This window comes from Castanea sativa, chromosome 7 (genome assembly GCF_040712315.1).
Source record: "Castanea sativa cultivar Marrone di Chiusa Pesio chromosome 7, ASM4071231v1".
NCBI lineage: Eukaryota > Viridiplantae > Streptophyta > Magnoliopsida > Fagales > Fagaceae > Castanea > Castanea sativa.
The window spans coordinates 40,591,434-40,618,198 of NC_134019.1; the positions used below are offsets into that span (position 1 = coordinate 40,591,434).

Genomic DNA, 26,765 nt, shown 5'->3' on the forward strand with positions numbered 1-26,765 from the left:
TTTACTTTTAAAAAAAAAGAAGTTATTTAATTATTTTTCGTGCATGCATAGCAAGGTTTTGTGACTAGTTATCATGAATTGTGCAATGCGATTTCTTTGGTAATCTTAAATTTCCATGTGTCAACCAATCACATGCTCTTTAAGGGTTGTAGAGAGGAGATTAATATTTGTATGTGTTCCATTTCCACCTACTTGTGAAAAAAAAAAGAAAAAAGAAGAAGGGGGAAATCCCACAACTAATGCAAGAAATTTACAATTCCTGGAGTGCTTGAATGATTCTTTTTCTCTCAACATTTTGTTTCACAAGAGGAATACAAAAAATAAGATGGCAATTTAAGAATGTTCCGTCAATGGAAAGTGCAACAATGGAAACTTCCAATTTCAAGAAAATGCAATCGTGCGGTGGGTGCTCGAACTACAAGAAGAGGCCTTGGACATGTATGGTATATGGGATCGACCATATTATGACTATTGTAACTCTCTTAGGCACATAGCATTCTATTGAAACCAATAATTTGAAAAGCAAATCATTTGATCCATATAATACTAATGGATTCTTTAAATTCCAAAATGCAGACTTTTGCTATTTTGTACAACCACAAGAGCGTAAGGTTAATCCACCTTAAAGAACTAATTCCATGAAATGAGTTTTATAATATATACAAAAAGACAAAAAAGAAAAAGTAAAAGATATAGCATCACAAGATGAAACTAAGTAAATACTGCAACAAAAGCTTTTACTTCAGCCTAATTAAAAAGATAATAGTGGGCGGGAGCCTGAAGATGAAGCTACACCATTGTCTGCACCTGACATTGTTGATGTAGAAACATCATCCCATTGCTCATGCATCTCAGTTCTGACATATTCAATCTCTTCGTAGTTTTGTTGAACATTAGGAGTTTTTTGAAATGTTTGGATTACCTCCAACTGCTTTGCAACTTCTTTCATTGTAGGCCGTCCCCTCCTATTCAAGTTCAAGCACATTTTTGCAAGGTTTGCAACTGCTATGATTTCTTCTTGTTTAGCGTCCTTCATAACTCTAGCATCAATAATATCAAACAAATTATTCTCCTCCATTGAATGAATGAGATATGTGGCTAAACTTCTGCATTCTTTTGTCCTTGTAGAAGAAATTGCTTTCTCTCCAGTTAAGAGCTCAACAAGGACAACACCAAAACTATAAACATCACTCTTTTCTGTATACTGACTTGATTGGAAATACTCAGGGTCCAAATATCCAAAAGTGCCTTGTACTGCTGTGGTTAGGTGAGTTTCATCAACAACAATGGATCTTAAAGTCTCAAAATCTGCTACTTTTGCTCTGTACTTATCATCTAAGAGAATGTTTGTAGTCTTAATGTCTCGGTGGTAAATGGGTGTAGAAGCTGCTGAGTGTAAGTAGAAAAGAGCTCCTGCAACTTCTGTAGCAATTCGTAAACGCATATCCCATGTTGCAGGAAACTCCTCATTTTGGTCATAAAGATATTGAGATAGAGTTCCATTAGGAATGAATTCATAAACTAGCAGAGGAACTTCTGTCTCCAAACAACAACCAAGTAGTTTAACCACATTCCTATGGTTAATTTGTGAAAGAATGACAACTTCATTAATGAATTCTTCGAGTTTTCCTTCATCAATTACCTTGGACTTTTTTACTGCAACAATTTTCCCATCTATCAACATACCTTTATAAACAGTTCCCTGTCCTCCTTGACCAAGAATTCTATTCACATTAAAATTGTCAGTGGCTTTTTCCAAATCCTTTGAATCAAACAATTTGGTGGTTTTCTCAACAGCCACTTCACTTGAAGACAATTGTTGTTGTAATAATAAACCACCATTTCGTTTGAAGAACTTCTCCTTGCGCTTAATATTCTTCCTTTTTTTTACCACTTTGTATGACCACCATCCACCAATAAATAGAAATAATAGCCCAAATCCTGTGCTAATACCTAATTAACACAATGAAATGAGAAAGATTACTCCTAGAAAAGCTTATAATAGTTTTAAATAAAATAGGGACAACTTTTTTGAACGCCAAAAGGCTAGACAAACAATCCCGTGACAAATGTTAACATACATTGACAAGTAGTAATCAAAGAGAATGATACACTAAAAGTGGGTCGTAGATGGAGGATAAAAGATAACAGAAAAGAAGTTTGGCAAAAAAAGAAAAAGAAAAAAGAAAGATAATAGGAAAGAACAAGCATTAAGAGTATGTTTGGATAGGCTGTTTTGAAAATTACATTTTTTAAAAATAGCGTTTTTAAAATGCGCGTTTTGAAAACACGATTTTGAAAGTCACAATTAAACGTTTGGTAAAACTTGTAAAAATTGCGGTTTGAAAACTGTAAATTTTTTGTTGTAGATGCAAATTACCGAAAAAGGACTTTTTTTTTTAATAGATGAAATACAAAAACAAGGCTTAATTTTGATGTTAAAGATATACTGTTATTTTAAATGTAGTCCATGCTAAACATGTTAACACAGTTACCTAGTACCCTCACTTCAAAGCTTTTTATTTTTATTTTTTTAATCCCACTTCATAGTTAATGACAGCTAAGAAAAAGTAATAGTATTATATATGTTGCTAATCAATATCAACCACAAAAAAGAGAAGTAAAAACTAAAAAGTCTAAAAAGTGAGAGACCAAATAGAGGGAGAGAGAGAGCCGTGGGTCTCTTCTCAACCAAATAGAGTTCACCATTGAACTCATTCTCGCAGCTTCTAGTGTGTGTCGCATGATCTTCTTTCCAACAAAATAGCTTGTGCCAAGAAGTTGCAGTCGTTGGAAAGTCAGATCAAACATAGGTGAGAACTTAACAGGCTGATAAATTTGTTATTAAGCAAATACTTGAGGGTATTTTAGGTGTTGAGACTTGAGAGCCCTAAAACATTTGTCTTAAAACTAACGTTTTCATAAAAAGCTAGTTGGAGGAACGATTTTAAAACGTGATTTCTTGGCGTTTTGGAAAACGTATTTTGCTAAAAACGTGATGCCAAACGCATATTGTTTTGCATTTTCTTTTGAAAACGGGCGTTTGTTATGCATAAAAGCCTATCCAAACGGACTCTAAGTTCTAAAGGGTCCAATATACCTCAAGAGCCAAGACCAATCGAAAGCTTAAAATAGTTTTATATAAAATAGAGAACTTCTTTGAACACCAAAAGGCTAGACAAACTATTCCGTGACAAAAGTATATTAATTCACATTGACAAGTAGTAATCAAAGAGAATAATACTCTAAAATTCTTGGAAAATTTGTTGAGCATTCGCATAAATTCTTTTGAGTTTGCTTGTGGGTCATCTTCATTTTTTTTTTGGGAGTAAATAAAAACAACCTATGAGTCATCTTCATAATACCATTTTTTGGTAACCAGTTGGTTTGTGGATGGAATAGATAGAAAATGTTTAAAAATTGACTTGATTTAAGGGAGTCACCCCTAAAGAAGTATTAAAAACATAAAAAGATTAAGAGACAAAATGGAAAGAGTAAGCAACAATTGGGTTATTCTTCATTCAATATTATCTCTCTGCCTTTACCATTTGAAGTTCCAAACTCACCTTCCTATTTCAGGTAAATCTTTTTTCAATTATTGTAGATCTAAAAGAGGGTAAAAGGACATACCTATTATGATAATTTTGTTGCGAGACTTGTGATCTGAAACTGGATCACAATAGTAGCCCCCAAGAACATTTACACAAGGATATCGAAGATTGTAAAAACTACATACTTCGAGATTTGTACATTCATCGATATCTGACATAGTGGCATGCAATAACAAACACAACATTAGAATAGATGTTCAAAATTATCAACAATAAAACACGACAATGCAACATTGACATTCATCCAAAAAGTCATTTCTGCTGTATAATACTACTAGTTGGTATTCACTAAACAGTCTGACGTCCAAAAAATATTCAACAAATATGATTTTTTTTATGTTATTATTTTTATAAATATGAAATTTATTAATTACTAGTAGACATGATTGTATTAATATTTACAATTATTTATTCTTCCATTTTTTAAAAACAAAATATGATGTGACAAGTTCTAAAAGAGAGTATGAATGTAGGAGATTTTATCGGGAATTTACACTTTAATTTAATGAACTATGTATGACACAAGAGTGATTAGAAGAAACAAGAAATACATTAGTCAACTATATATATATATATAAATTGCGTGCTTCTGGTAAAAATCTAGGGGGGCATTATTGAAATTTACGTCCTAAATTATTATTTTTTCCCTCAAATACAAGAGGGTGGGAGGATTTTTGAAAAGTCAAAGGGGCCCCTTCTCCCCCGCACCTGTTGCCAACAATGAGTGGATTTCAAAGGTAGAAACCTTCAAGGCCTAGAAGACAGGATAGTAAGGAAAGTACAAGCTTGGAAAGAACTATTGTTTTTGAAAGCGGGATGCGAAATCTTGATAAAGACAATAACGCAAACCATTCCCACCTATATTATGAACCATTTTTAAATTGTTTTAAGCAATGTGTGGTGAATTTAATTCTACTATGGCCAAGGTCATAGTGTTAGGGTCATATTTTTCAGTAGTTGGTATATTCTTTGACAAAATACACTTTACTTATATTTGGGTAGTTCTAAATAAATTCTAAAATATCATGAAGTATATTTTACAAACAAAACAATTGATATTATTGAAGACTACATGAAGACTGAACAAAGAAACAAGTGTGAAAAGTTGAAATAGTGAACCTCAACACAAGCTTGACATAAGCTCAATACAAGCTTCCATCAAGACTTAATGAACCTCGATACAAGCTTCATACTACTCAATCTATCAAGCTTCGCAGATCTAGAAATTCTAGATTTGTTTTTCGGCCTATGATGACTTGCACTTCTAGGGTTTTGTTCACTAAACTTCTAGATGAAATAAAAGGATTATTTTTTTTAGCCATTATCACACATAAAGACTCACATAGAAAATTTTTACACTTATTGTGAAGCTACGTTCTTATGCGCCTTAAGGTTTTGTGACTAAGTACTTCCTTCTCTTCAAGTGTATTGAAGAACTTTGCATCCAACATCAAGTTTCAAGTTGCTAGGGGTTAATCATGTACTGGATCTGTGCAAAGGGAAGAATCCCCTACAAAATTAAGACTAATTGAGGATTGGCGTAAGAATTCTACTATGGGTAGATACTTTGGGGAAGGCCAGGCTTAGTGTAAGATTTCTTATACTTGTAATCTCTTGATTTTGATTAGTAATTCTTGGGAGCGTTGACCTAAAATTCACTTGGTGAGATTTTTGCCTTATGAGAGGTTTTTCCCATTAGTTAACAAATCCCTGTATCAAATTTACTTTCCACCGCACTCTAGATTATGTGGTGATTTGTTCGTGCCTTTACGTTATTGCATATAATTTGAATAATTAATCAACTTGGGTAATTGAATTAATTAACTGGGGTCAATTTATAACCCAAAAAAGTTTAGTAAGCTTCTACTAACACATGCATTCCCATGCATTGTTTTTATACTAATTCTCTCTCTCTATTTTGTGTGTGTGTGTGTGTGCGCGCACGTGTGTGCGTGTGTGTGTGTGTGTTCGCCAACTTCAGTTTCTTCCTTATAGTACCCAAGAAATTCGTTCATTCTAGAATGTAGTTTGCAATTTAGCCAACTTTAAAATTTAATTTACTTATAATAGCCAAATGCGCATTATTCTCATTCACGAGATCCTTAAGTTGAAGGTTCAAGAGGAAATTGAGAGGGGGAAAAAGGGCTATGACTCAAGAGGATATAAGGCATGTTTTTTTATTTTTTCCATTAGTCCACTTTCTATATAATAATAATAATAATAATAATAATAATAATAATAATAATAATAATAATGATGATGATGATGATGATGATGATGATTGAAGATGCTTGATAAACTTAAAAAAAAGAAAGAGAACAAATAGGAACAAAGTAGAAGAAATAAACTCTTTTTCCCCCTAAGATTATCAAACATAATTTTCAACAAATGATGGTACCAAAATAATTTTTTTTTGGAACACAATATTTCACAATTTAATAATATGTGCAATTTTCATTAATAAACCATCACTTTTATATAAATCCATATTTTTTGTCACTTGAAGTGTCAATAGTCACTTACGCAATTAAGCTTCTTCTACCTATAGACAATGAAAACAAGTAATGAACAAGGGGGGGGGGGGGTGGGAGGGATTCGAGCGAATACCCTTGACGGCCTATGATGAATAAAATGAGTTAAAGGTAGGAACCAATGCTAAACACTTGTGAATAGACTAGAAAGGGAGTGAAGTGACTTATCGGTATGAGGCACAAACACTCTCACAAGAATAAGCAAAGCTAGAAGTAGGTTAAGACAGGACAAGGGAAAACAAGCTAGTAAAGAGTTAGGAGCTTCACTCTTTCAGCATTTATAATCATACATGTCCTAGTTGTGACACAAAAGTATATCTACAGACTTTGTGGTATTCAAAATGAAATTTTATGGTTCGCCCAAAATAAAAATGAAATTTTGTGACAATATCAAATTAATTAATTTAATCATTTTTATTTGTCTATGAAAATGAAACACACATTTAATTTATTAATAAATAGATTTAATAGAGTGCCAGAAGTGTACCTTGACATCCATCAACAAGATAGGGATTTCCTTCAAAGCCGGAGTCGCAAGAACATGTAAAAGTTGAACTCATATTACCCAATGACGAAGAACGATTTGCAAACTGACAGGTTGAGTGAGATGAATTACCTCCCATTACACGAGAAGATAAGTTTGCATTTATCTCCCAATTTAATATCACAGGAACGTGAGACATTTTTTGGACTTCAAATTGGTTTGTTAAATTTCCCTCGAACCACTTCTGATCTACTAAGGAGGCATAAATGCAATCTTCGGTTCTTTTAAAAGACGTTGACTCTACTCTTGTGGTAAACACATCGAGATCTGAAGCGATTGTGGTTTTGCAACAGCCGATGCCATTGCAACTACTCCCGTTTGACTGTATGGCGTCTTTCTCACAAACGGACATGCACCCACCATAAATAATTCTTAATGAGCTATTTGAGACATCACTGGATATAAGATAAGCCAAGTTGTCACAACCCATGGCAACGAATATGTTTCTCAATTTTGAGAAGACAAAGGGACTTGATGCTAAGCTCACCTTTGGTGCGATCTCAGTCTCACTCTTAGGACACCACGATGACATAGGATAGTTGACGCGAAGTGTGCCCTCTAATGAAATGTCCAGCACCTCCAGATCTAATCTTCTCAAGAAAGGCTTGGGAGAGCCAAGAGTTTTGTTGCAATCTATCGCAAAGGAATCGTCAATGTAGCAACCAGGTTTAATTCCAAAAGGGTATGGAATTGTAACGCTCCCACAAACTGCTGCTGCTCCACTACATGAACTGTTTCCCAAACCCACTGCTTTTATAAATACATTCATTGACCACAATAAAAACACCATTCCCACTGTCATACCCATTTCTCTCTCTCTCTCTCTCTCTCTTTGATGATGATGAGTCTCAGTATGAAACAGCAAGGCCAAGCCCTGACTGTAGACGACTAAATTCTTAGTTTGAAATAAATCAAACAACTAAAATAGTTTCACAAATGTGAATTTGTATTGATGAATATGTGGTACAATTCTCTGTCACAGCCTGATTGGTGACATATGTCACAGCCTGATTGATCCTTTATGTCATCGCTTACACGTGCAGGACTGCTTGTGTCATCGCTTACGCATACTGATATGTTTCATACTTCTATTTCAATAATACTTGGCAAATTTTTATTAGTTTCTGAATAGTGATATCAAAACCTAGCAGCCGTACATGGCGCTTTGTAATTGGTTGTATTTTATAAACTTGGTAGTATGATGTGTCAGCTTGTGATAGGTCGAAAATTTTTCCTCTCTACACTGACTTCTTATGATAAGCCACACACCGAAGACCAAAGTCAACACCGAAGTCTGCAAAACTCAAGCAGCCGATATTGACGTGTGGCTTTTAATTTGGTCACTTTGGCAGTGCATGTCCTATTAAAATTAGGACTTTCTCTTCTACATGTTGAGGTTAAGGGTGTCTGTAGGTTGGATTTGGCGGGTTAGTTTTAGTTAATAAATTTTATTTTAAAAAAAGTTAATAAATTTTATTTTAAAAAAAACATAGATATGAGATATAAACTAACGGAAAATGAATATATATAGATATAGGCATGTTGGCACAAGTTTTGGCGGTTTAAAAAGCTCAACTCGTCAATTAACCCGATTCATCACTTAAGAATATCCATGTGAGGGTAATGCGGAGCAAAGCGAGTCAAGCGGTTTGAGTGAATTGAGTGCGTTGTTGCACAACCCTAGCTGTGGCTGATAATATTGGAGATCACAAATCATGACATTATTAACAATCAGGAAGCACCAAGAATATATAGTATAAACAAAAAAGAGAGGGGTACCCAACTACCCATGTCTGTAGCTTAGAGGATAAATCACAACACAACCGTCTAAAAATGACTGGGTTTTGATTTTACACTACTGTCTAAAAAAATTAGAGTTTCCTTTTTTTCATTGGTACTTAAACTCTCACTTCTGCCTATCAAATGAAGAGCCCATTGGATATGAAAAGCTACTTTTTTTTTTAGTTTTATTAGGCATGTTCATGAATCTGAGGAAAGACCAAAAATCCATCAAAGACTTAAAATCTTTTTGTGTTATTTTATTATGATTTGATGATTTCTAGCTTTGGTTTCAAGTTATAGGAATATGTTTAGCAGTAAGGTATGAGCTCTAATAGAGCAGATCATTGGACATTTGGAGGACAGATACAAGGCAACACGTGTAATTGACTGCTTGTTGAACATGTGTATATATATAAATGACATAAGAAGAGTAGAATGTGGTTGTGGTTGTGGTTGTGGCATGGTTTTTTAATTCATTATCAGCCCTTTACTCAACACCACTTTTCACTGCTTGTTGAACATGATAGCTGTGTTTGTTGAAGTGGTAGCTATGTTTGTTTGAAGTGGTCACTCACTGGTTTTACAACAAAATGATAAAAATAGCTAAGGTTTTGTCAACAAGAGCCGGGCAGCACCGTTGAATGAGCCATGGGCCCCACTTGCATAGGAAAACGGTAAAATTTAACTTTTCAATTGGCATTTATTTCAAGTGTGAAGATTGGTTTCTTTGATAGTTATACGACAAAAAGGCCATTTTAATACATTTTCTTCTATTTTTTTTTTTTAATTTCCCACCTACTTTTATTTTATTAATATTTTACTCCTCATCTCCTTTAACTTTACTAATATCAAACTCACTTTTTTTTTACTTTACTATTATCAAACTCACTTCAAAGAAAAGAAGAGGTGAAGACAAATTCAAATGTTCAATGAAAGATTAAACAATTATTCTATAAGGTACAATAATTTTAATTTATTAAATTCATAACAAGAGTTAGGCAGCACATGTTAATGAGCTAGCTACTAGGCCTCACTTGTACAAGAAAATAGTAAAAGTTAACTTTTTATATGGTATTTCTTTTGGGCATTGAGTTTGGTTTCTTTGATAATTATATGATAAAAATGTCATTTTAACACATTTTCCTTCATTTCACTTCTTATTTTCCACCCAATTTCACTTTATCAATATTCTACTCTTCATCTCCTTTCAATTTACCAATATCAAACTCATTTTCCTTCAATTTACCGTTATCAAACCCACTTTAAAAAAGAAGAAGGAAGAGATGAAAATTTCAAATGTTCAATGAAAGATTAAACAATTATTTTACAAGGTACAATAATTTTATTTTATTAAATTCATAACAAGAGCTGGGCAACACATGCTAATGAGCCAGCTGCTGCCCCCACTTGTATAGAAAAATGGTAAAAGTTGACCTTTTAGATGGTATTTATTTTAGATGTGAAGTATTAATGTTTTTTTTTTCTTCTTTTAATATTTACTTTCCCCCCACGTATATCAAGATACATAAATTTTTTTTAATGATATAGTTGTAAATATATTAAAAATAGTGAACCCCACTAATTTGTCAAAACTCGTCTATCTCTTAAACTAGTCGCTAACTCATGTGATGCACATGAAAGTTTTTAGTAACTATAAGATTTCAGCAAATCAAATGCTTTAAAATTTGAAAATCTTAAAGAGCTTATATTAGAACTCATCAATTTGTTTACAAAGCCAATGCTAAATAGATCTACAAATTGTATTCTCATATCCTCTGTCATTTGCAAGGTGACAGGATTCTTTTCATTACGGTTTGCATCCTTCTATCCTTCAAAAGCTTTAAGAAGTGTCATGTGGTCACTGCATAAGAATGTGTATAAGGTTATACAAAATTCTATCATTATAATCAACATCCTAAAGCTAATATCCAATCCAAAAATGTGTAACCAATGTTACATATTAGAGTGTTGTAGAGGGCAGAGGGTAGAACAAACATTTTCTTACAACCATGACCATATGGCTTAGAGTTCTAATCATTATTCTAAGGAACCCAACAATATCAATAACCCAAAAAGTATTGTTGTGATACATTTACTTTAGGACAAATAAATTCGAGCAATCAAAATCAAGCAACCAAGCTGTGTGTGAAGACAAAGAAGGCTGACGTTTTAGGTGCCCAAATAATTAGTTAATCAAACAAACGATTAAGCCAAGCTAAATCAAATGTGCTAAAAAACCTAGATAGCAAAATAAAGCAAAACTTGAAAACACTACAAGAATCAAGGAAATGCTGATTTGCTCACCAAGAAAAAGCTAAAAAAGGAAAGAAAAAGAAAAAGACATGGAAAAAGAAAGAATAAGATTAAGACAATGTGAAAACTATTTGCAACGGATTGCAACCTTTGTGTGTTTACTTGGCTCAAAGTCAAAATCCAAATTCAATTTTGAAACAATGAAAACATGCAACTTTATATTAATTGTAAATCAGTCTCACTACATAAATTCACTTTTCGCTCTAATGTATTTTGTAGATCAAATACTGTCAAAAGAATTCCAATAAACATTATTGCCACATCATATTTGTTAGAGGCATTTAATTTACATAGAGGACAATTGCAACCGCAATAGCTATCACGGTTGCTCAATGCTATGACAATCTAAATCCAAACATTCTCCTCCTAGAATCTCATCTCTTTTCTTTAAACCTGCACATCAAGCTTTGTGAAAGTGCATCCCCCTCATCTTCATGGAAGAACAAAAGAAAATGAAGTTAACAACTGTATAGTTATTGGCTGCTTTGCAAAGGAACACCACTTCTTCAACTAATGACATAAGTGTAGCTTATACATAATAATCACCAAAGGCAATGGTGAAATTGACAAAAACATCAATTACGGGTCTGAAAATAACATGTATACATATAACATATAAGAGGTTAACACTCATTGATAATTGTCTACAAAACCGTATGAAAAAAAAAAAACCACCAACAATAACAACAAAATATGCTTTACAAATTAATGCCAAGTGCATGTTCTCCCCAAATGATTTCTTAGGCAACCCTTTTATGTTGACCATAGACTAACCCAATTCATAAATAAAAAACAATCCACCACAATACCAAAACCTAAGTCATATTTAAAATCCAAATTTTAAAAAGGAAAAAAAAAAAAAAAAAAAAAACCCTTACTGGTGGATGTATATAGAGGGTTGTATATAGAAATGGACCCAAATAAGGGTTTCAACCACTAGAAAACCAATTCTAATTCAAAACCAAATCTAACACAATTACATACAATGCATTTAGTGAGTCATTGTGGTGTAATGCATGGACTTGTTTGATAAAATATGTCAAAGTATTTGTGTGGAATTGGGGGAAGGAGAAATAAATTGAAAGCAATGGAATAATGTTACTATATTATTTTCTTGGACACTTGCCATGCTTGATTAGTTAACAATCAATAGTATTTTTGTTTTAATGTAGGATGAGAGCACAAGTGGTGTTTCAGTGTGTTAGCAATTCCTATGCCAACTAAAACCAAGAGACATAAACCATAAAGTTGACTTAAAATATTGTGAGAGTATAACTATCAAATTCTAAATAAATAAATAAAAATGCAAGAGGGAGTGAGATTTTTTTTTTCAAACAAAACACTCAAACCCAATAGGCAAACACAAATTGAATATACCAATATGAATATGTCTGTAGAGCTTACATAGGTCAATCCCACATACATATAAAAGATGTGTTCAATACATCTATTCCATAAGAAAATTTTAGATAGAACCTAACATTATATGGTGATATCCATAGCATTAGAGTGCTATTACATAGCTTTGCCATTTACGCTACATATATTCAGATAAAAATAATTTATGTAGTGAAGTCATAGGTTGCACATCATTTTCAGCCATTTAAAATGATTGCTTAAATAAAAGCACAACAATTAAAAAGAAAACCAAAATTCCAAAGAACTAATCAGTAAAAATCATTACTCTTAACCAAAATTCTAAACGCTTATAGTTCTCTATTAACAAAATTATAACCCACAGTTCTAGTTGTGAGTTGTAATACAAATTCTCGCCAATAGTACCTGCAGTAATTCATAGATAACCCAAAAAAAATCAACTTATAAAAACTAATAACCTGAAATACTAAACTTAACAGCATAATAACATATAAAGAGAGCAATAAAAAATTTTAGACTTTTTCAACCAATCCAAACATATTCTAATTTTTACCAATCCAAAATAGAGGACATTCACTAAACAAATGTAAATTTTTTACCAAGCCTTAATCTACACTGATTCTAATTTCATTGAGACATTTTGTCAAACACTTAGGGTTGGCCTATTTTCAAAAAGGATACCAATTCTTATATCATTCTTTCAACCATTATACGAACAAAAACATGAGAGAGAGAGAGAGAGAGAGCAAGAAATTTGGTGAATTTGTCAAACAAAATTGGATTTTGAATAACATAGCTCTTCAAATTGTTCATCCTACTACAGTTCCATAAAGTGTTGAATACATACTTCAAAAGTAATGTCTAGTATCTACAAATTTCCTCTACATATAAATTTTGAGTTTCCATTTTAAAGAAATACATTCAAATGTGTTCTTATTTCAATTGACAACCCATGTACATAGTTACTCTTGTAGGCCTTTTGTCGAACACCTAACAGATATGGCCAAGAAATAGAACTTAGTTGATGTATAGGTGCTGAAACAAAGGAACTTAAAAAAAATTATAGTAATGTAATCTAGAAATTAAAAACTTATTGACAAAAAATTGATATACCACCAATTTCAGGCTTTAGCCAGAAAATAAAATTTATATTCAATAAATACAAAAAAAGAATTGGGCATGAGGATAACCTTATTGCAACCCATGAACACCATTGTTAGTCTATTACCCCACCCAGTAAATCTGTCTCAAAGAGCTCCTTGGCAGTCATCACAATCTTCTTCGAAAAAAATTTCCACCTTAAATCGCTAGAACCTAAAGCAAAAAAAAAAAAAAATAGTAATGAAAAATTAAAAAAAAAAAACCCCAATTTTGCTTCAAAACCAAGATGGAAAAATAAATAATACAAATTTCCACCTTAAATCGCTAGAACCTAAAGCACCCAAAAAAAAAAAAAAACTTTTTTAATGCCGGCAAACCAAAGGTCAACCATTTAGCCATAGCAACCCAAAACACCAAAGTAGATCACCCACAACCACAAACAAAATTCCATGAATAATTTAAGTGGAGAAAGAACAGTATATTGGAAGTAATATACTAACCTTGGGTTTGGACTTCCTCTACAGAGGAGGTTGGCTTTAGTTGCAATTGACAACCAAAACCCAACACACCCGAGGGTTAGGAAGTGAAATCCCTAAAATGACAGAAAAACCTAATTAAAGACGAAATCCCTAAATTGACAGAAAAACCTAATTAAAGACAATAGGAAAAGAAATTAATGCCAAGTGCATTGAGAAATACAGAGAGAGAATGGTCTGATACGGAGAAGGGCTTTGGCCGACCTGTATCTACGATTAGAGTGAATTGCTTCAGAGGAGAAAGGGAGCGGGATCAGGTTTTGTTGGAGCTAATATGGGTCTAGGTTTTAAAAGATGTAGAAGGGGTTTGGCCATGGGATGTGTTTTGGATGATGGAGAAAGTTTCACCGTGGGGTGTGTTTTGAACAGGGAAGGATTAGAGGAACGGGAGAAATAGAAAACTTTTTTGAGGAGGAAAGTATATATTCTCATAGATGAAGAGTATATATATTTAATAAAAAGAAAAAAAAAAGTAGATTTAAAAATTAAAAAAAATGCTGACGTGGAAAATTGAAGAGCTAGCATAGCTTCGAGTTTATATATATATATATATATATATATATATATATATATATATATATATATATATATATATATATATATATATATATAAAGGTATATGAGCTCTATTCCCATAGCATTATTATAAAAAAAAAACTACACATTAATATAATTAAAACAAAAACAAAAAACCTTAGAAATGGCCTCCCAAACATCATTTTTATTATTTTCAGTATTTTGAAAAATGTTCTTAAAAATGAGAGCTAAACACATATAATGTAAACACTATTATCTACAAACTAGTTTCAATTTCAATTTTTTAAAACTTGTTTTCATACCCTTTAAAAAAAAAAAAAAACAAAAACAAAAACAAAAACTTCTACCAAACAATGTTATAAAATTTGTTGCGAAAATTGTTTCCATAATATTTTTATTTTAAGACTCGTGGGAGTCTAGCATTACTTTTTACATTTTTTTTTTTTTTTAAAGAACGGAACCTAGCAGGCTAGCATTATTGAAGGAAGAGAAAAGATGTTAAAAGTTAAAACCAAAAAAATATAAAAGTCATTTCTCAAAAAATAAATAATAAAGGAAAATGCTAACGGTTGCTCTTAGAATAATAGTTAATAATTTATTTAAAAAAAATTTTTATGGGAAAAGAAAAAAAAACAATTAATGTTTTGACAGTTTTTTTCATTTTCTATAAAAGTAATGATATCAAAATTTTTCTAAAATAAATTAGTAATTATTTCCTTAAAACCACTCGTTAGTATGACCTATAAATAAAAATAAAAAGTAGGACTCAAGTAAAGATAAAGCCATCTGATTTTGCTGAATCTGTATCAATTTTAAATGCAACTCACTAACAGTAGTTCTCGAAACCCAAAATATCCATCAATGCAAAACATAAAAAGATTCCAAAAAATTAATAAAATCCCAATAAAGTAGACGAATTTGTTATTGAAATGAACAAGCACTATGGTCCTTTGAAAGAGAATATATACTCCATTATTATAGCTCAATAATGTATAGCCACAACATGGTACTCCGCAATAGCATCCCCAGAGGTAAGATTGAAAAAATGTGTCTTTGCTTGCACAATTCCACATGCTAACTGGAAAGCACCAGTCCCACCTATAATTGGCATCTCACGAACTGGATGAAACATTGCATTCCTGCCCAAAATAGTGAAGCTGCTACCATTGAATTTCCCAGTTGTGAAAACAAGTTCATGGCCAAAAGTAGGCCTACAATTCTTGTTGGCCAGCGGACCCATATAGACCTTGAGCTCGACCCACAAGCATGGAGATGGATTCAGGCCCTTCAGTTAATGGGTCATAAAAGATGCTTAGTAGTCCAAACAAGTAGGGCGATTTCTTAGTCATTGATGCTTCAGCTACTTCCACTGCACTTGGGTTTTTGCCTGATAGTGTGTCATGAAAGTAAAAGTGGAGCCTAGAGACTTTCTCTTTGGCATGAGTTTCAACAATCTTCTCCCACAAGGTTATAACAATTTCAAATGTTTTTAACTCTCTCTCAGCATACAATTATACATAAATCAATCCTAAAATATCAAAATCAAATTGAGCTATTTACTCATAGTTCACACCCAGAAAAAATATGCACTATAACAAAAAAAGAATAGTTGCAATTGAAACTTTAAATGCTATTGTTTATATGGCTCAAATCGACTTAAGATCACCGACATTTGGTCAAAGTGGTACCTCTCAAGGTACATAATACCTAGGGGTTGAAGGTGGGTTCAAGTTTAGGAGGTTGGACGGTAGTATATGATCATTTCTAACCAATACATACATATACATATACACACACGCTTAGGATGTGCGCCGTAAAATATATATTCATTTAAGGCTAAAATCTTCAATTGTCAAATTAGTCCTTGGAGTTTCATTTTTAATAGTTTTGTACGCCATTTTGTTAAAATGAGTCAATTGAGTTCTTCTGTCCAAATCTATTAGCAAATAAAGCCAATTAAATATCATTTATAATTTTTTTTAAATAATACTAATCAAACAACAGGTCTATCAAATGACACGTCTAATGTATTCAGCCAAAAAAAAAAAAAAAAAAAGACTTTTAGTCTTCTATAAGTTATTGACTTATTTCAATTAAAATAAAAGAAGAAGAGGGAAATCCCACAACTAATGCAAGAAAAGGCAATTTAAAACTGTTCAATCAATGGAAAGTACAATAACGGAAACTTCCAATTTCAAGAAAATGCAATCGTGCGGTAGGTGCTCAAACTACAAGGAGAGGCCTTGGACATGTATGGTATATGGGATCGACCATATTATGACTATTGTAACTCTCTTAGGCACATAAGACACTATTGACACCAATAATTTGAAAGGCCTATCATTTTATCCATATAATACTAATTGGTTCTTATAATACCAAAATGCAGACTTTTTGCTATATTGTACAACCATCAGAGCGTAAGGTTAATCCACCTTAAGAACTAATTCCATGAAATGAGCTTTATAATACACAAAAAAAAAAAAAAAAAAATCTAAAGATATAGCATCACAAGATGAAACTAAATAAATACTGCAACTAAAGCTTTTACTTCAGCCTAATTAAAAAGATAATAGTGGGCGGGAGCCAGAAGATGAAGCTTCACCATTGTTCGCACGTAGCATTGTTGATGTAAAAGCATCTTCCCATTGCTCGTGCATTTCAATTCTGACATATTCAACCTCTTTGTAGTTTTGTTGAACATTAGGAGTTTTTTTGCAATGTTTGGACTGCCTCCAACTGTATTGCAACTTCTTTCATTGTAGGTCGTTTCTTCCCATTCAAGTTCAAACACATTTTTGCAAGATTTCCAACTGCTATGACTTCTTCTTGTTTAGTGTCCTTCATATCTCTAGCATCAATAATATCAAACAAATTGTTCTCCTCCATTGAATGAAGGAAATATGTGGCTAAACTTCTATTTTCTTGTGTCCTTGTAGAAGAAATCGCCTTTTCTCTAGTTAGGAGCTCAATAAGGAAAACACCAAAACTATAAACATCACTCTTTTCTGTAAACTGACTTGATTGGAAATACTCAGGGTCCAAATATCCAAAAGTGCCCTGTACTTTGATGGTTAGGTGAGTTTAATCAACAACAATGGATCTTGAAGTCCCGAAATCTGCTACTTTTGCTCTGTACTTATCATCTAAGAGAATGCTTGTAGTCTTAATGTCTCGATGGTAAATGGGTGTAGAAGCTGTTGAATGTAAGTAGAAAAGAGCTCATGCAACTTCTGTAGCAATTCGTAAGCGCATATCTTATGTTGCTGGAAACTCCTCATTTTGGTCCTAGAGATATTGGGATAGAGTTCCATTAGGAATGAAATCATAAACTAGCAGAGGAACTTCAGTCTCCAAACAACAGCCAAGTAGTTTAACCACATTCCTATGGTTAATTTGTGAAAGAATGACAACTTCATTAACGAATTCTTTAAGTTTTCCTTCATTAATTACCTTGGACTTTTTTATTGCAACAATTTTCCCATCTATCAACATACCTTTATAAACAGTTCCTTGTCCTCCTTGACCAAGAATTCTATTCACATTAAAATTATCAGTGGCCTTTTCCAATCCTTTGAATTAAACAATTTGGTGGTTTTCTCAACAGTCACTTCACTTGAAGACAATTGTTGTTGTAATAATAAACCACCATTGCGTTTGAAGAACTTCTCCTTGCGCTTAATATTCTTCCTTTTTTTACCACTTTGTATGACCACCATCCACCAATAAACAGAAATAATTGCCCAATGCCTGTGCTAATACCTGCTTTACACAATAAAATGAGAAAGATTACTCCTAGTAAAGCTTATAATAGTTTTGAATAAAATAGTGACAACTTATTTGATCGCCAAAAGGCTGGACAAACTATTCCGTGACAAAAGTATGTTAACTTACATTGACAAGTAATAATCAAAGAGAATGGAGGATAAAAGGTAGTAATCAAAGAGAATGATACTCTGAAAGTGAGTCGTAGATGGAGGATAAAAGACAATAGAAAAGAAAAGGCATTAATTTCTAAAGCTTGTAATTATATTTTCTAAAGACAATAGAAAAAAAAGGCCTTAATTTCCGATATACCTCAAATCAAGAACAATCACTTAAAGTGTTGGAAATATATTTTCTTAAGATAACAACATAGATTGGCACTATTGTATTTAATGAAGAGCAAGACTTGTTTACAGCACTTAAGTGTTGTTCCTTAGATTCCCTTTTCAAGATTCTGCTATATGGATTTTTTCTTATAAAATAGAAGTGTATTTTTTAGTTAAATAGCCACATGGCTAAATCTTAAAAGGAGAACCCAAGAAAAAGCACGTAAGGTACTGTATCAAAGTTTTTTCCTTCAATGAAAATATAGAGAAAGTGAGTGATGATTGACGAACAAGCATTAAAATCGTCAATTCTATATTGATGATAAAGACAACATTTAACAGCATAAATAAATATCCCATAACCGACGAAATACAACGAAGCCACTGGAAACGTTACAACTTACTTAAAGACACCTTAATAAAGGGTCTAACAATTACAAAGAAGAAGGCTATATAATCCACCTTCCGAAAACATGAAAAGGTACACAATCTCATCAATCACTTGAATTCCTTTTCAGCAAATTACATAACAATCCTAAAGTCTAACTTAATCATCGAAGGATTGTTAGCAGTCACTACCTTGGTGTCATCATTTTAGTGTTCCATTGCTTACTTACAAGTCTAGTTCAGTTTCCCACTCAATCTAGACAAAGAGTTCAAGTAACGATCACATATATCATCAGTTTGGCACCATCTGTGAGAAACGCAAAACATCTTTTTTTTTTTTTTTTTGTTGCATATTAGTATGCAGCAATTCCTGCATAATGGGTTAAGTTGCAGTAAAAAGATTGCACATGTGTGCAAGGGCCCACCTGATCATGGTGGGTTCAAGAGTTTTCTCTCCAAGCCCAACAAAATTCTATCTCCCTAAATTGAAAAGAAAATATAAGTGATTTTGCTTAAGCCTTGTCAATTACTTCTATCCCCTCAACTTTAATGTTATCTCTCTCTCTCTCTCTCTCTCTTTTTTTTCCCCTTCTTTTTGTCTTTTTTTTTTCTTCCCTGCTATGTTCTATTCTTCTTTTAGGTTCTCTCTTTTTTTATTGACGTCATTTCCCTTCCTCTCCCTCCTCCCTTTCGTTTTTTGATTGTTCAACATCAAATTTGTGCTTTTTATTTATTTATTTATTGTTTTATAAAAACTATATAAATATAATAACAAAGAAAAATAAAATAATATAGGGCAAATTTCAACTTACCCACCTATGATTTGGCTGAAATTTAAATTGCCTACCTATGGTTTGAAATTTGGCACTTTATCTATCTGAGATTAGCTATGTTAAAGTTAGGGGAGTGCGCGGTTTGATCGGCTTGATTTTTTTCAAATTTGTTACCAAACCGATAGGGATTGGTTTTGTAATAATTGAAACTAATGCATACCGATTAGGGTCGGTTTTTTGACCTATAGCGGTGCGGTTTGATCAGCTCGGTTTAATTGGTTTTGGTTGGTTTTTGTTGTTTTTTAATATAAAAAAATCTGTTCAACCTATAAAAAAAATCTCTTCAATAGAAACTTTATAAAAAAAAAAAATCTGTTCACCCAAACGCAAACAATAATGATCCAAAGAGGCCCAAATAGTGGAAGCAAAGCATAGATAGTAAACAATAAATCTATTCTAATCTAAACAACATGAAGGAATATCATTTTGTTTTATTTATTTATTAAGCTGTCAAAGTCAAACTCTACTTTTTTTAGCAATTAACCTATTCACTGTCCAATAGTTCATCTAAACAAATTGTCCAACAGAGTAACAACTAAAGTTGAAGTGGTCTTAGAGTCTTAGAAAAATATTCATATTGTTAGATGGCTCAAGAACTTAAGGCCGAGAGGTGAGAGAGAAATAGCACCCAAAAAAAAAAAAAAAAAGAACCCTTTTCAACAGCACCCTGTGAAACATATTATTGCCTTGGTTTCTTCTTCAATACAAATATAGAAACATATCCCAAAAACAACCCCTTTTCTGAGTTATATCATCAGCAACCAAAGTACCTAACACACTAAGTTCACTAACAGTCTAACACAATCAAAAAGTCAAAGCAATCAAGCTTTATGCTTTGGATTTCTCTACAGACTAACACAAAGCCACAAACCATTTCTACATTACCCACAAAAAAATTATTTTTATAATCACTTACCTAATGTGGTGTTTGTTGTCTGGTGAGTGGTGAGACACTGAGAGTGAGATAGTGAGAATTGAGAACCGTGAGGCGAGAGAGAAGACTTTGGTGAGAGGAGGAAAAGAAAGAATATATAGTAGGCTCGCTTGACCTAGAACAAAATGACCACTATTAGTTTAGTTTAGTTTAGTTTTTTTTTTCAAACCCAAGAGAAACGCATTGTTTTGTTTTTAAGAAAAAGCTATTGCTACTTGCTACAGTAAACACGCCTTATATATATATATATATATATATATATATATATATATATATATATATATATATATATTTTGGTCAGTTCGGGAGATTCGGTTTCGGGGTTTCAATTCCGTTGGCTTCACCGCACTAGCGTCGGACTGCCTTTTGCCTTCCACTAGCCGGCCTCGGCTCAGTCGGTCAGTCCCACCAGCAGTGCAGCTACGAAGGCGCCGGTCGGTCTTGTCGACTGGTATTGGTTTGCACAGTCCTAGTTAAAGTTCCATAACCCACCTATGATTTTTCCATTAAAAAACAACTTTTAGCATCAAATCTAAAGGCTAGGATGAGGACAAAAAAAAGAGCATTTCACTGTTGAATGTTTACAAGAAAATCGGTGAGCGTCAAAGCCTAATAATTTTGGCAGAATAGATGAATTTGTGAACATAGAATAATTAACTAAATAAAAAAAAAAAAAAAAAAACATTGTTGCTACGATTTAACTAAGTGAAAAAACTTAAGTATTGTTATTAAATAAACACACTAAAATTTTGTCCATGTGAATGCTCTAGCTGTCTTGCAACACACTCATCTAACTTTTATTTATTTTTAAATAGTTAGAAATCAATACCTAAAGAAGTGCCATCAGACCACTTGGTAATTGGCGACATATTTGATTTGAGAATAGGAAATCAGGAATAATCAATCCAACTTCACTTCAGCGAACCTAGCTTCATTAGTGCAAGTAAGATGCTTGGGTGTGGTTTTCCGTGGTCTGATGGCACTTCCTTAGCTATCCTCAAACCCTAGCCTTTTGATCTCTTTTATGTTATATTTTGATGTTAAAATTTGTTTTCTAACAGAAAAGCCATAGGTCGGTTATAGAACTTTAAAAGAATTAATCTCAGATGAGTAAAGTGCTAAATTTCAAACCACAGATAGACAACTTAATTTTTGGCCAAACCACAGGAGGGTAAATTGTAATTTGCCCAATAATATAATATAAGTAATGTATTAATTTTTATAAGATGTAATTTTATTTGATAATAAGTAATATTTTCCTTATTTAATGTAATAAGGACATAAGAGTAAATTCATATAAAATACCTTTTCCATCTTCTCACTTTTCTCCTCAACCAAACAAGATAGTTTTCTATCTCTCCACTTTTCCAACCCAATGAAACATCATGAGAGAAAATTAAAATCTATTCATCCTCCCACTTTTCCATTATTTCTCCATTTTCTATCCTCTCACTTTTTCACCTCCAACCAAACGAACCCTAACTGTTGCACTTTCAAATTAAGTTTATTGGGATTATTGTGAGGTTCTAACTTGAGTGTTGGAGGATCTTTGGCTAGCACCATATCAATGCACTCTAAAAGTGTGTTCTTTCTTCTAAGTCCTCCAGATCTCGTTTGGATGATCGACTCATTGATTTTCTTGATTTCATCACTATTTTTTATATGAAAATAAGCGACAAAATTACATTATTAGTCCCTGAAGTTTACCCTATGTGTGCAATTGGCCCCTCAAGTTTCAAGTGAGTGCAATTGGTTTCTCAAGTGTTCAAGATGAGCAATATAAGTCCTTCAGTTAACTTCCGTTAGTGGTGTTGCTTACATGACTAACGAAATAATGACTTGACATTTTTTTAAATGATGTGGAATTTTTTTATATTTAAAACTTACAAAATTAAATTTACACATAAGAAAGAAACTAAATCCATTCCAATTCAAATCTTTATTCTAACCTAGTACAAAAAAAACTCCATTTGCAATCTGATTTATTCATCAATACAATATTTACAATCACCAGTAGCAACAATACTTGCACTTTTTTTTTTTTTTTCCCTTCAAGGCCTACTTGCACTTCACCCATGGTGGGTCGATGTTTTTCATTGTATGAATTTAAAGATAATTTCAACGTAATAAAACAACTCAATTAACACGATTCTTAACATCTTGAGCTGCATTAGATAATTACAAAAAATTGAGAAAAAGATTATTCATCAAACAAAGCTTAAAAAAAAAACTTATTTCCCAACAGCCAAATACCCAAATTATTTATTATTTATTCTTTATTTCCCCTCACTTTCCCAGCAACCAAACATAGAAACAAAAAAAATAAAATATAAATTCCCCAAGATTTCAAGAACCCCACATATCTACTACCTAACCCAATCCCTAAATCCCAAACACCACATATCAAAAAGACAAACATAAACACAAATTCACAATCACAATTATACCTTTTGTTTAACAATGGGGCTCTTGTTGTTGAGGTGATTGAGTATAAACTCTGAGACCTCATTCATAATAATCGCATGCGACGATCTGAGAAGCTCCCAAATAACTTCAAGCTTGTACATTGGAATCACCTTGTCCTCGTTTGACGTGGCACCGTCGATCATTCTAGACCTCCAGTACCTTGTCCTCGAGCCGTACGTTGACCCACCAAAGAAAAGTGTAGGTAGGCCTTGAAGTGCAGGTACTGTTGCTGTTGGTGACTGTAATATTGTATTGATGAATAAATCAGATTGCAAATGGAGATTTTTTTTTTGTACTGGGTTAGGATAAAGGTTTGAATTGGAATGGGTCTGGTTTCTTTCTTTCTTACGTGAAAATTTAATTTTGTAAGTTTTTTAATAAAAAGAAATTCCATATCATTTTAAAAAATGTCAGATTATTATTCTGTTAGATATGTAAGCAACACTACTAACGGAAGTTAACTGAAGAACTTATATTACTTATTTTGAAAACTTGAGGAATCAAATGTGCCCACTTGAAACTTGAGGGACCAATTGTACACATAAGATAAACTTCAGGGACTAATAACGCAGTTTCGCCAAAATAAACTACAATAATGAATTATTCCATGTGTGACACATTTGGTAAGAATATGACACTTGTAATCACAAGGAAATAATGGTAGTTAATTGCTACAAGTAATCACCATTTCTATTGATACGTGGGTAGTTATGGGCTGGAAATAACTACCACTTGTGTCTGTTAATAGAAAATGAATTCTACAAGGAAAATGGTCCTTGACCATGACAAAGGCATGACACAACAGAAAATTTCAGATCTTTATCAAGAAACTTTTATCTAGGCATGTCAGGTAATCCTTAGGCTTGTAGAAGATTTTAGGTTTGTATGTTAATTTCCCTTGTACTTGTATTCTTCTTATGCAATCAAGTAAGTTGTAACCTCCTTACATTTCTTGCTTGATAATTTCTATGTTGCACAGTCACGCCAAAATTGGCGAAGTACCTGTGTCGGACACGGGTAAGGTAAAACCCGCCTAGAAAACGTACCCATCGCGTACGAGAGGAAAAAAACAAATTTATTCTGGGTACGGCCTAGACACGATCACGACACACCGGGCTCATCTCGGACACGGGAGAGGGAAAAAAAGGAAGAGATTCAGCCTCTCTTGCTCTGTTCTCTGAGTTCTCCCTCCTGTGAAGCCATTCGGTCGTAGATCGTCGTATATTGGTGACCAACGAAGCCATTCCGCCCTTGCCAAAGTTCTGCAGGTAAGCTTTAAAATTTGAATCGATTTTGGGATTTGAGTCGTGATAGATAGAGAAAGTGAGACAGGGAAGATCAATCAAGAGAGAGAAGGCGGGATTGAGAGAGGGAAATTGATAAAGAACCACCGCCTACGGTGGTGGTGGCGAATATCGATGAGGGCAGAGCGCATAGCTTTCTGCCATGGAAAGAGAGAGAGAGAGAGAGAGAGAGAGAGAGAGAGAGAGAGAGAGAGAGAGAGAGAGAGAGAGAGAATGTTCTAGATCAAAAAATATTGGTCCGATTCTATTTACCTTTAAATCCAAACAACCAAGCTAGAATAGACATGACCCAACGACCCAACCCATTCACAATAAAGCCCAGATTGAAATTTAACCCAACTCAAGTCAAGCCCACAACAAAAATATACCAACAGCCTAACCCAAAAATAATTCTACTATATAAAATTCTCAAACCCAAAATCAAAACTTCCTAATAATAATAATCTGTATATATTAAGAGGATTCAGAAAGTTAGTTATTGCTTTTTTTCCTTTCAAAAATACCCCTAAATTAATTAACCAACAATTTAAAAATGTGGTTAAAATAGTAAATTGGATCCTTAGATTATGTTTTGGAGAGTTTTGTGCTCTTGGTTAGGATTTTCATCATAGGAATTAGGAAAACTTAATTTTTGTCAAATATTTTGTATGGGATTTGTTTCTTTTGATGATTTACTTTGGATGTTGGCTCCTTGTGGCAAAAAGAACATGTATTAAGGGTGGATTTCATGATGGTCATGCATTGTCTCACATTGTTGTTCATAGTGTGCACGTTAGGTGTTTGATATAATGCCTCTTAGGCATTTTCTCCCTTGTTTGGACTCCGATAAGTACCAAACTTTGGGGTTTCTCATGTTTATTATTAGGAATATGTTTGGTTCATTGGTTGTGTATTTAACACACCTTTCCCCACATGTGCATTTTCCATGCTTTGGTCATGCATTGCACATAGCCACCTCTTGCACACACCTTTGCTACCCTTGTCATACATTGGTCTATACCTTGTTCCTTCATCCTAGCTTGTCTTGTTTACCTTATGCTTTATAGCATTTTGTTTTGTCTTTTGTTTGAACTTCATCTCTCATTCATCTTGTACCCTTCATGCATCATTCTCCTTTTTTATATCTTCATCTCTTGCCCTCATTTCTCCTTGACCCTTTGTCTATTCGGGTCAAAAAGGGGGAGAGTATACTTTTGTCATTTCTATATGACTATTGTGCACATTCTTAGGGGGAGAAATTTTATTTCTCATGCACATTTGTAGGGGGGGAGATATTCCATAGGGGAGATGCATATACCAAGAGGGAGAAGACATTGAGTTAATAAGAAAACTTTGTTTTGTTTGTTTTTCTTTATGTTTGTTTTCTTATTTGCTTTATGGTGCTTTGAGTTATGTTTAATATCTACGCTTTGTTGTTCTCATTGCATCATGTTTGTGTTGGACATGCATACATCCTTATGCTATTGTGCTTTATTGATTGCATGTTCGGATGATCATTTTCTTTGCTATATGATCATTGTAGTAATTTCTTTATGACTGTTTTGGTGTATGATCAAGTTGCTCATACGTTTCACATCATGTTTACTTGATTGCAATTTACTCGTTACTCTATGCTTGTCCTTTTAGTACTTACTTTACTTTGAGGGTCTAATGTGTTTTGTATAAGTGTTTTAGGTTACAGGTATATATGTTCCAAGTTCATCACAGCTTCTAGATTTAGGTGTGAGTAAGTTTTGCACTGTTTCTAAACTCACGTTTAAGTGTAGAGTCCGTTTTAGGGTTTTGTCACAGAATAGCCAAAGGGGGAGATTGTAAGGTTGAATTTATTCAATCATGTGTTGGCATTATTCTATGCCAAATATGCTTCTAATTTAGCAATTAGATACCCTGTATTTAGGTGGGAATAATGTAAGGGTTGTGTGTGAGAGAGTGTGAAGAATTCAAGTGTGTGATCATTCAGAGGATTCTCGCAACTAGATCTCACGAGTGACTCGCAACTGGCGACTCGCCAAAATGCCACATGTGTGAAGTATGCAGGAAGTTAAAGGGTCATGACAGTTGGAGCACTACAGGACAAAAAGGACACTCTGACTTGACTATTAACGCGACTCAAACTCACAACTCGTTCCAGTTGCGAGAGTGAGTCGCTAGAATGCCTTATTTTGCAGAAATATGACTTTTCACATTCCTCACATACCGTACTATATATACCCTCATTACCCACAGAATTGGTGAGTAGCCTATTGAGAGAAAAACCCTAAGAGATGTTTCTATAGCACACCCACCTTATTAGAGAGAGAGCTACTCATTCTTAGAGAGAAATCTTTATAGTCTCTTCTCATTCCCTCTCCCATTGTTATACCAATTGAGAGGAGATTTGTACCCAAACACTACCCACACCTATTTAGAGTGTTGTGA

The 26,765-nt window shown here is 33.3% G+C and overlaps 1 protein-coding gene and 1 pseudogene across 1 annotated transcript; both read right to left on the minus strand.

Annotated features, from left to right (window-relative positions):
• Positions 1 to 641: 641 nt before the first annotated feature.
• LOC142642154 (wall-associated receptor kinase-like 10) lies at positions 642 to 7,509 on the minus strand. The gene is made up of 3 exons (XM_075816510.1): positions 6,630 to 7,509; positions 3,631 to 3,762; positions 642 to 1,953 (listed from the first exon to the last, which is right to left on the minus strand). Exons 1-3 carry the CDS (start codon positions 7,492 to 7,494, stop codon positions 752 to 754), a joined length of 2,199 nt encoding a protein of 732 aa, XP_075672625.1. The 5' UTR covers positions 7,495 to 7,509; the 3' UTR covers positions 642 to 751.
• A 9,384-nt stretch (positions 7,510 to 16,893) lies between these two features.
• LOC142644464 (wall-associated receptor kinase-like 1) lies at positions 16,894 to 24,093 on the minus strand (annotated as a pseudogene).
• Positions 24,094 to 26,765: the final 2,672 nt, after the last annotated feature.

What these genes read in the sequence shown, in the direction of transcription:
- LOC142642154 (XM_075816510.1), bottom strand. Translation starts at nt 7,494, where the DNA reads ATGGGTATGACAGTGGGAATGGTGTTTTTATTGTGGTCAATGAATGTA. An exon ending in TCTTGTTGATGGATGTCAAG is followed by an intron (nt 3,763 to 6,629) that starts GTACACTTCTGG and finishes CCACTATGTCAG; the next exon opens with ATATCGATGAATGTACAAAT. An exon ending in CAACAAAATTATCATAATAG is followed by an intron (nt 1,954 to 3,630) that starts GTATGTCCTTTT and finishes TGTGTTAATTAG; the next exon opens with GTATTAGCACAGGATTTGGG.